Source organism: Mytilus californianus, unplaced genomic scaffold (assembly GCF_021869535.1).
Source record: "Mytilus californianus isolate M0D057914Y unplaced genomic scaffold, xbMytCali1.0.p SCAF_8, whole genome shotgun sequence".
NCBI lineage: Eukaryota > Metazoa > Mollusca > Bivalvia > Mytilida > Mytilidae > Mytilus > Mytilus californianus.
The window spans coordinates 16,844,257-16,856,425 of NW_026262734.1; the positions used below are offsets into that span (position 1 = coordinate 16,844,257).

Sequence of the window (12,169 nt, forward strand, 5' to 3'; positions counted from 1 at the left end):
GGATCATATAAACCCGAAGGCAAATATAGTACAAGCCCAAACGATGTATATAACTCATCTAAATAACAGCCCAACAATGTTAGATCTGTAAATTTGCGGAAGCAAATTTTTTGTTCTTCCCCGGCCGGGATTCGAACTCATGCTACTTAGATATCGTGGAACCAAATCGCCTTGCACTATGCCCGACGCGCTAGACCACTCGACCACCTAGGCTCGACAAAATCAAGCTTTCGGTGGCCGGGTGTTACCTTTCCTCGTCAGTTTTTATCTAGCGTCGAAACACAGTACATGGTATATAAGGCATGAAGATGGAATATTACAGATCAGCTGAATTATTTATCGTAGAGGATCGTACAAATGAATGTAGGATGCAGTCACAGAAATAATTATATTATAAGTACGTCTGAACCAGTGACAACTCTACGACAGATCAGTCGTAGAGTTGTTACTGGTTCAGACGTACTTATATATATATGTTGTGTACAAGTTATCATTTTGTACAAATTATAATTCGTATTTTGACTTTGTACAAATTGTAATTTGTACAAAAAGTGTTTGTACAAATTACAATTTGTACAACATTTGACTAAAATTCATTTATAACTTTTACAATAATTTATAGTATTGATTTTGTTATAAAAAAATGCATTGATACACACTATAGAATTTTTATTCAATGACCACACAATAAACCTTATTTACAAAATACAAAAATACCTGGATGGAGACAGGAAATGTAATTGATACATGCATGTCAGTTAATTCTGATAGTACAATAGAAATTGGCCCTAGTGACAATTTTGATAGAATAATAAACATAAGCCCCAGTGACAATTCTGATAGTATAATAGAAATTGGCCCGAGTGAGAATTCTGATGGTATAATAGAAATTGGCCCGAGTGACAACCAGTATGATACTGACGTTGGAACACCAATCATACGTGCCAGGAAGCGTGTGCTGTCTAGCCAACAGATCCAAGCCGAATATCTAACAATAAAAAACGAAACAGAAATTATCAGAACTTGCTCTTGGGGTTAATGTCATTACACAAATTCCTCAGTATGATCGTGCCCCAACTGATCCTCGAAAAGTTCGGTGTAATTATTGAATTTGGGTACCGCATTGGAACAGCTGTAGGAATTTTAACAGGATATTTGTCGAGAAATCAAATTGAAGCTGTTAGGGAACGACCATTTAACTTCCATGTTCCCTAAAATCGCCTCTGTTTCATGCATGGTCATGCATTCTGGGTAATATTATCAAAAGAGCTCACCAAAATTGTGTGATTGACAAGCAACGACAGGAAAAGTGAATTTTTTACCAATTACGTTATGTTATTTTTATTTTTTCAACGATTTATGAAATTATTCGCAATCTTTTTAGATTTTGAAACGTCAACATTACATGCACATGCGTAAACAAGAAACTATACTTCTTTAAAAGGGAAGTTATGAAATTCATAGCAAGGCATGCATACTCTGTCGACACGGTTGCTTTCTCTTTATTTAGGGTTTCATTACATCTATTTGTTTACATAGAAAACCCTCAGAAATATATATAAATAATTTAAATAAACATTGAAATGCTACAGAAACCTGTATGATCACAATGAACCAATCGACAAAATATAACATAATATTGCATTAAAGAAAGGCAGCCGATCTGGTTTGCATGTTCTGATTGGCGTAGACGTGATATACAAGGACACTGAGGTCAAGGAGGATAACATTCAATTTAATCATTTAGTTCAGTGAAATACCTTTTCTCTTTAAAGTTGATTTTACCAGCTTTTAAAACAATATGTTTACCAATTTCAACTGCACAACACTTGTTTATGAAATAACTGTAATCAGATATCACATGACCTGAACATGACCTAACGATTGAGAAATTAAAATCTTAAAAATTTATGTTCATAACAATCAAAAAGAACTTCAAAAGATTAACCTTGTGTGAGGGAGTCTTGATACGATACCATAGTTTATAAACTCATCGATTTCATTAATAATGTATTGTTTACATCATGCCAGTGCTGTAGCTATTATCATTGATAGAGCAGAATCCAATAACAACTTAAACACTTTAATAATTGCGTCAGAAGTCCCTAAATAAAATATTATAACATTAAGTCGAAACACAGTACATGGTATATAAGGCATGAAGATGGAATATTACAGATCAGCTGCATTATTTATCGTAGAGGATCTTACAGACTAATATAGGATGCAGTCACAGAAATAATTATATTATAAGTACGTCTGAACCAGTGACAACTCTTCGACAGATCAGTCGTAGATTTGTCACTGGTTCAGACGTACTTATATATATGTTGTGTACAAGTTATCATTTTTTACAAATTATAATTCGTATTTTGACTCTGTACAAATTGTAATTTGTACAAAAAGTGCTTGTACAAATTACAATTTGTACACAATTTGACTAAAATTCATTTATAACTTGTACAATAATTTATAGTATGGATTTTGTTATAAAAAAGCATTGATACACACTATAGAATTTTTATTCAATGACCACACAATAAACCTTATTTACAAAATACAAAAATACCTGGATGGAGACAGGAAATGTAATTGATACATGCATGTCAGTTAATTCTGATAGTACAATAAAAATTGGCCCTAGTGACAATTTTGACAGAATAATAAACATAAGCCCCAGTGACAATTCTGATAGTATAATAGAAATTGGCCCGAGTGAGAATTCTGATGGTATAATAGAAATTGGCCCGAGTGACAACCAGTATGATACTGACGTTGAAACACCAATCATACGTGCCAGGAAGCGTGTGATTTCTAGCCAACAGATCCAAGCCGAATATCTAACAATGAAAAACGAAACAGAAATTATCAGAACTTGCTCTGCGGATTAATATCATTACACAAATTCCTCAGTATGATCGTGCCCCAACTGATCCTCGAAAAATTAGGTGTAATTATTGAAGTTGGATACCGCATTGGAACAGCTGTAGGAATTTTAACAGGATATTTGTCGAGAAATCAAATTGAAGCTGCTAGGGAACGACCATTTGACCTCAAGGGAGGGGGGTATGGTTTTTTCCTAAAAAAATATTCTGATCCCAAATTTGATGGGAAATAGTGTGGTCAAGCAGATGACAAAAAAAAATATTCTTAATCCAGATTTTCCCCAATTCTTATTATAGACCAATGTGAAATTTCTTTCAAATTTAAAGTTTTTGACCGAAAACCCATTGATAAATGAATACATAATTAGTCAATAATCTAAATATTTGTGGTTTAGTTAATGCAATGCATTTTTATGCATGTTTGTTGAGACACTCGGCTGACATATTTGTTTATATCTTCTTCCTTAAACGTATAACTTTCAATCTTTATCTTTATGTTTTGAATTACAACATTGCTTTTATCATGATTTTGACTTCCATTACATACCCATAATCTGCATTATTTCATCGCGTTTCAAAGTTTGTTAATCTTAAATTCACGTGATTTTACAGTAATCCTTTACGCACGTGCCTAACATGATTTTATGAGGTAGACGAATCCGGCGTTAAAAAGATCAAATTGACTTTTTAAGTACAAGCATATGCAGATTGGTCATATTTTGACAACTGTTTTCATTTGGATTAAATTGGACTGACAACAGCTTAATGAGACTGAAAAATGCTATTTTCTGTTAAAAAACGCAAGCGTTTTACCTTGCGTAGTTGTGCGTAAAATGAATTTCAATGTTTTTCTTCAAAATAATATATTTTTCAAAGAATGCATGAAAACGCATGATCTGTAAAGTTTCTCAAATTTCTAAACAACGAGCTATTTCATTATTGTAAAAGTTCACATGTATTACGAAAATTTCGAAAAAAGTAAGAATGCAAAATCAAACCTGTCATACCTTTTGTTTCATTCATGAAAATATCATGAACTCGTCCAGTGTATGGCTTGGTGGTCAATTGAAGCAAACGTGTGTGTAAAAAAATTGCAAATTAACCTGTTTTCAGAATTACAGAATATAATTATACTTTAAATGCATTAAGTTTGGGAACGATTAGCAAAGTTAAATTGTGAATTATTAAGTATGAGGTCTGGATGGGGATCTATATTCTTTCATTTTTGAATAATTACATTACATCTATAATTCATTATAATACATTATTTTGATTGGCTAACAGCAATCTCGCGTCGTTCTGAAATTAACATTAATTTCAAAATTAAATGTAACATTCATGATGACACGATTGATTGATTGATTGATGGTTGCTTAACCTCCAGTGGCAAATATTTCATGCATATTCAGGACGAGTACAAATTAACAATAAATACAATAGGTAGGTTCTGTAATAGGGGCGTCCGGGATTAAGGTCGGAGAAATTTAGACTGCCACGGGAAATGAGGGTATATTGGATAGGGACAGAAATTTAGCCTTGCAACAGGTCACCTACGGACCTCTCGAAGAGTTGTTGCAAGGGTTCTTAACGTGCAAAGAGCATGGCACTCTCTTTACACGAGGCCATTCTGACCGGACGTGGCTCCAAATTTGTACATCCCGCACAGCCAAACGGACGCCCCACTTAAGCAAGGGTTTTACTGCCGGTCGGAGGAAGACCAAAGGTGACCATATTTCTATTCCCCAGTCACCCTTGGGGGTCTTGATGACACGAGCTTTCACAATAAAGTGCACAGGTAAATAAATTTTGAAAGAAAAACTTGATAGAAATCGTGTTTTCATGATCCTAGCAAAACATGTAATTATAAGTATCGAATGCTTCTTTAACATTTTTAAGTATAATTTTATAGGGTCGTAAAAGCGTTGACCGTGCGCACATTTTCAGAATGAAGCGCTTCATACAAAATGTACTTCGGTAAACGCTTTCACATCCCAATAAATTTACAAAAAGAAGCATCAATTCTTAAGTAATTTTTCTCTATTTTTCACTAATGTTGCCCATTATTCGCAAGACTGACTGTAACATGTCCAAACTCTCTAGTTAAAAAACGTTGGTTTAATCGTATTCATTAAAAAAATAATAATTAAAATTCGACTTGACCTTTTAGTATAATATAAGTACAGAAAACTGAAGACAAAGCATAACTATAATTGTTAATCCACAAACAAGAGTATTTTTATAATTTCTTAATTTTTTTTACTTCAGACCTTGCTATAATTGTTTTCATAAACAATAATTAATGTTACGTAATAAATTTTGCGTGCTTACAGAATACACACAGGACAAAGTATAATAATAATAATGATAATATAAATTCGAACAGGTAAACAGGTAATGGTGAAACAAGACTAACTTCATCCAATCGAACTGCGTAAGATTTAATACCAATGACCAGTCCATATCAAATTAAGTGTTAGAGGTAAGTAGGGTAGGGAGAAAATGAGAGCTTTTTAATATAATGCTCATTAGCTTATTTAAAGCAATAAAAAATTTGGGTTTCTAGTTCTGATTTATTCAGCGGTATTGTCATGAAGTGCGTTTAAGTGAACCATGGTATAGCAAATATCGAGTTCCCTCACAAAATCGTATCACACACTTAAGGAAAACTTTTGTTACTTCGTTACTTATTTAAGTTTGTTCAAGCCTTTAAACTCATTTACTGGTGACACTCTTTCCCTATATTCATCGAGGGTCTGGCATATCACGCTTAAACTTCTGTAGGATTTGTTTGAGCCGAATTCGTCAAAATTGTCTGTCTGACACGATCACTATTTGTATTGGTGAACACGTTTTGTTATTTTATAACACATTGTACGCCTTTGAATTCATTAGAACAATCCAGCGGTGATACACCAGTGATATAATGAAAAAAGAACGTAGTTTGTGTAATTCTGATTTCATATATATCTTTATATATAACTATTACAAGAACTTCATCAATTGCTTTTTATTCTGCATGTGTAAATATACAAGAGGTTCAGTTTCTATAGTGGTTTTGTTTTCACATGCTTATAATTGAATAATATATAATTATTGCTGATACATGTTTTACGTTATATTGATATTATGGGGAAGGGTCTTTGTAAGTTGTGACAACTTGTGTCCGATTCCTTTGTTATATTCTAGCAATGAAACATTTCTCTCTCTATCTCTCTCTCTCTCTCTCTCTCTCTCTCTCTGTATATATAGATACATAAACAGCCCACTAGTCTAGTCTATAGTTGAAACGAAATGAACAACAGATTAGTAGGTTACAAGAAAATATTATTATATTGCCACTTGTCAATTAATAGATGGTATAAACTTATTTCGGCTTGATAATATTTTAGGTTCTTCAAGCAGTAGCCGATGGGAATTTAAAGAGAATATTTGTCATTGGTGGATGTGACGGTTCGGAGCACAAACGTAACTACTTCAACATTGGCCCACTCATTACCCTCACAAACTCTTATACTTACAATAGGTTGTGCTAAATATAGAATCAACGATAAAGACTATGGAACTTTGGGAAGTACTGGAATACCACGACTTCTTGACCTTGGACAGTGTAATGACAGTTATGGTGCAATAGTGGTAGCAAAAGCACTAGCATCGGCACTCGATACTGACATTAACAGTTTGCCTTTGTCTCTGTCCTTGTCATGGTTTGAACAAACAGCAGTAGCAGTTTTTCTTAGTTTATTGAGTCTTGGCGTCAAGAATATTAGATTAGGCCCAGTAATGCCGGCTTTTCTGTACCCAACTGTACTACAAGCACTTCAGGATCAATATGGAATAGTGCCTGTCGATATTAGACATCCACTTGAAGACATGGAAGATATGATGTAACATTTAAACAAATCACAAAATAAAATCAAAAGACCAACACAGATAATCAAACATTACAGCTCTGTTTGCATGCGTAGGGCAGTATTATTGTATTAAACTTCACCTTGAATTAAATCAGGAACCATTTAGCCTAAAGTCTGTTCCCATACAATAGAAAAACTATTTTGATATAGATACAGATGAATTATATATATGTTTTGATAGCATAATGTTATTTTGCTATCAAAACATATATATAATTCATATTATGAAAGATTTTTACATGCCATGTCAGTAAAGAGTTTGTATTAAACTTGTTCAAGTCACTTTCAACTTATATCACGCCATAATTGTAAAACTTAGAAATGTTGCAATGCTCCCTAGAAATATTGAAATTAAAATTAGGAATTTAAATTTTGAGCATATTAATCAACATTCAATTTGTAACTTTCTAGAAGCTTAACTGACCAAAAATTGCATGGTCAAGACTTGGTCGAATAACTCAATTTGGTGTCTACTGATGACCAAAATGACTGTTTTAGTATAAGATAAGAACAAACGTTGCAAATTACAAATGACGAAACGTTTCCATTGGTTATTTCATTTTAACCAAAGTTAGCGAATAGATAATAATTCCAATTGACTTTTGCGTTTATTTCATAATGAATTATAGATTCGAATGGAGCTAAGCTTTTCTAATGTGCATAAGAAATCATAATCACATTCATAATCGATTTTACGCCAGTAAATGGTTTTACTAAAACATTTAAAAACCTATATCAGATGTCTTGGTACCTAAATTATTAACTCCTCCTTCTAAAATTGTCAAACAATTTATTGCTATTGTTAAGCACGTTAATAGTTATTGTTTTCCAAAATGTATAACAATAAATAAAAAGCTATACAGAGAGCTCTAGATAGCTTTATCATAAGTATGCAAACCGGCATGAGGATAAAACCTTATACTATTTGTGTTTCAAAATTTACCCGGTGTCAAAGGCTACAGGCATGTGAGAACATTTACGTACTATAACTAAACTGTAACGATGGAGTGATTTATTCAAATCCTGACGTACATAACTGTTTTAGTTAGAGATGATATTCAGTTTAGAACTAGGGATAAGATGTGTCAAGCTTAAATCGAATATCAAGATCAAAAAACATTTTATTTTTGAAACGTAATATTTTTTTGTGAAACGCAGTGCAGATCGTTTAAAAAAAGAGAGACGAAAAATACTAAAGAGATATTCAAACTCACAAGTCGAAGACACACTATTATTATCACGGTAAATAAGAAAAAAAACCCAAAGACAATCGGTACATAAAACACAACATAGAAGACTAAATACTGAACAACAAGAACCCCACGAAACACTAGATGTAATCTTAGGTGCTCCGGAAGGGTAAGCAGACCCTGTTCCACTTGTGGCACCTGTGTATAAGGAATTTAAATTAATACTTTTCACCACGGAAGACGCTAATGAGCAGGAACTGTTTCTCGGCGGTCGAATGTTTCAACTATTTTCATTACGCAAGAAAGGGTGTTGTCAGTCTTTCTCGACTAATATTGCTATTTTCCCCTTTGTATGTTCACCTTTTTAATTAATGTACACACATATCATCAACGATCAATTCGTAAGAGCTCTAGTTTTTTTTAAATTAACTTGACATGGAAAGTACCAGAACGAATGTATTACTGGGAAAATCAATTAACGACGTAGAACTTCATAGACCATAAAAATAGAGAAAGAAGGTTTGTCCGGACGACACCAATACCTTCTGTTTTGTAAATAGTTAGAAGTACCATATTTCCGTCACTTCATATAAATAACAGTAATATACGCCTGGACATGTACCATTTTCATGACATTCAATTTGCTATGTCTTATGACCGTTGTCTTGTCAAAAGATGTCAACCGAAGGGAAAAGCAAACTTGATCTGCAACTCACAGTATACGCTTATAATCCAAAACTGAGCTCAGTATCCACAGACGAAGTGAACACGTGTTAAGGTCATTTGGATATATGGAATGACAGGCATGAAAAAATTCACACACCTAATTAAATGGGCATTTAAAAAGTCAGAATGCGAATATATATGTTCTAACTCTTTAAGGTAATTTTTTAGTAACAACAGACAAAAGAACTATGTCAATTGGACCTGCTTTGATACGATTACTGCCCTTGAATTTTTACTAGATAACATTTTTGTTCGCTATGGAGATTCCGTATATTGTCAAGTTATCGGAATTCCTATGGAGACTAACTGTGCACCACTCATTGCGGATCTGTTTCTGTATTGTTATGAGTTACAATTTATGACTAAAATCAGCAAAGACCCATCGAAACAACATCTGATACAAAAATTTAATAACACTTTTAGATATTTGGATGATATATTGGCTCTCAAGAATGACGACTTCAGTACGTACACTAAAGAGATTTATCCTGCTGAACTGACTTTAAATAAAGCTAATACTAACAATGAACATTGCCCTTTCCTAGATCTTGATATCTATATCTTTAACGGGAAGCCTAATACCAAAATTTACGATAAAAGAGATGTTTTTTTCATTTCCTTTTGTTAATTATTAATTTTTTGATGGTGACGTTCCCTTGTCACTATCATATGGTGTTTATGTATCTCAACGTGTTCGATTCGCTTGGCATGTAACAACGTATTTGATTTTAACGAAAGAAACCGCTGTATTACTTAAAAATTATTACACCAGGGTTTTCGATATCACAAACTAGTCAAAACATTTACAATTTTATCATCGGTAGAAGGACTTCATTCGTAAATATAAATCAACTTGCAGGCATCTTATACGTTCAGGTATTTCACATCCAATCTTTTATGGTAATATTCTATACAAAGCACTAAAATGTCCACATTCACCTCAAAAGCTAACCAAACCTTTAAACAGACTTATTCAGAGGGGATATAGTTACGATACTGTTGTCAGGTCATTAAAGATGGCATATTTTCGTATTATTATTGATTCACTCATAAGGTCTTTGCATCGGAAATTTATTCTAAAACCAGTTGTTGGCATGATAGGCGTTATGTTCTACTCATATATTTTATGATGGTATGATACTGTGCTTGATTTTCATATGACGAAGACATAATCTTTCAATCAGTTTAATTGAGTTCTGGAGCTGGCATGTCAATACCTGCTAGTAGTCCTTTGTTTATTTATGTTATCATTGTCATTTTGCTTAGTTTCCTTTGTTACATATTCTAACATTGGACTCGGACTTCCTTTACTGTGCGTATTGCTATGTGTTTGTTTATTCTTCATTGGCTAGAGGTATAGGAGGAGGGTTAAGATCTAACAAAACATGTTTAACCCCGCCGCATTTTTGCGCCTGTCTAAAGTCAGGAGCATCTGGCCTTTTGAAGTCTTTGTATGTTTTTTAATTTAGTTCATTTATATGTTTTGGAGTTTAGTGTGACGTCCATTTTCATTGAACTAGTACACATTTTTGTTTAGGGGCCAGCTGAAATCGCCTCCGGATGCGGGATTTTCTCGCTGTGTTGAAGACCCATTGGTGGACTTCGGCTGTTTTCTGCTCTTTGGTCGGGTTGTTGTCTCTTTGACACATTCCCCATTCCTTTCTCAATTTTATGAGTAGCAGTACCTTTGATTTTGTTAATTTTTGGTGGATTTCCCCCTTTTTGAACTTTCCTTGGAGCTCGACATTTTTGTATTACTTAAATATTTCACAGAACGACCGTGTATAAAAGACTATCACTGAAATAGCCACAAAGACGTCAACATGTAGAGGATATAGAAGATATTGAAAACATCAGGTTATGCAATGTAAATGCGGTGATAAACACGTTGTGAAAGCCTGCAAGCTGAAATTTCCGATAAGCTGTTGAATCATGTGTTCAAATTTCTAATACTTGCTGCGAACTATAAGGTTAACCGCAAGGCTGTTATTAACAGTTAAACAAAAAGTAAGGAAAGTCAAAAATATTTTTTTTTTTAATAATCAAAACCAAAATGAATAGTGCGAGCACCATGAGTTAAATCTGTTGTGTTTTAAAGGACGTTTGCCTCTATCGGCACATTTAAAGACGTTGAATCCACTTTTTATGAGCATTTTCACAAGTGCAAAATAACCATGACCAGCGTCTTGTATATTTTAAACCTTTACTATTTAGTCTATGATTATATACTTATAACGTGTCTAGGTACTTATACATCCCGCCATTGTGTTATTGTGCTATGGTCAATTATGAATTATTGTCTTTCATTTTTGATTATGAACTTTGTCTATATGCCATTTTGTGTTTCTTTGTTGAAACAGTTAGTTGTTTTTAGAGTGATTAAGATTATATTGCAATATTGACTGCTGTACCCCAATTTTTTACGTTTATACCTTTTATGTCTGTTTGTTTTGCTCACGTATTGTTGTCAATCTAATGGAATTCAATGCGACTGAAATATAAGTGATTGGTTTAGCTAGTTACAAAAACAGCTTTAATCTACCATTTTCTACAAAAGGAAATGCCTGTACCAAGTCAGGAATAGATGTGTTTGAGCTTTTGATTTTGGCATTTTATAAAGGACTTTCCGTTTTGAATTTAACTGGAGTTCGGTATTTCTGTTATTTTACTCTCCACGTAAAAGTATAATCTGATAATTGTACCAAATCAAAATTAAGACTAACCCTACCCGGCCTAACTTTTTTTGGCCGGTTTTCTATGTTCGGTTTGATTCCTTTTTGGTTTGGTTGTCTTTAATGTTTTTTTCTAAAATATGGATAAAAGGATATACGTAAGAGACCCAGCAATCCACTAACAAAGTGACACCATGAGAGTGTCAAAAAGTCCAAATAAAAATATCTAAAGTTTACAAAAATGGTGAATGAATTAAACAGAAACAATTAAGAATCTGCCACGAACACAACAATTACATAAAGATAAGTCATATCTCTGACAAGCTAACTTGAAACAGGCACATGAACATATGCCAAAGGTCTTATCGATCGTATTAAATAAAGCTATTATATAATAAAATATTTTTGGTATACAGGGGCTCTATAATAGCTTGAATAGAGATTTATTGCAAATTGAAGATGACCTGTCGATGTAGAAGTCATCAGGCCTAGTAGTCAGCACCTTTTAAATTCTTCTAAATTCTTAAGATTTTCTACCGCAGGAATATATTGCCTTGGCTGTATTTGGCAAACCTTATAAGATTTTTGGTCCTCAAATGCTCTTCAACTTCGTATTTTATTTGGTCTTTTTAACTTTTTTGATTAGAACGTCACTGATAGTCTTATGTAGATAAAACGTGCGTGTGACGTTAAATTATTAGCTTGGTATCTATGACGAGCTTAATAATAGCACTTTTTGTCTTTGGTGGTTTCTTGATTCACCAGCAATCATACTCTATCTCATT

General features: G+C 33.3%; 1 protein-coding gene across 1 annotated transcript; it reads left to right on the forward strand.

Moving 5' to 3' along the window:
* Window positions 1-6,011: 6,011 nt before the first annotated feature.
* On the forward strand, window positions 6,012-6,773 carry LOC127711915 (hydroxylamine reductase-like). Its single transcript, XM_052218071.1, has 2 exons — window positions 6,012-6,027; window positions 6,409-6,773. The coding sequence occupies exons 1-2, from the start codon at window positions 6,012-6,014 to the stop codon at window positions 6,771-6,773; spliced, it is 381 nt and encodes a 126-aa protein (XP_052074031.1).
* Window positions 6,774-12,169: the final 5,396 nt, after the last annotated feature.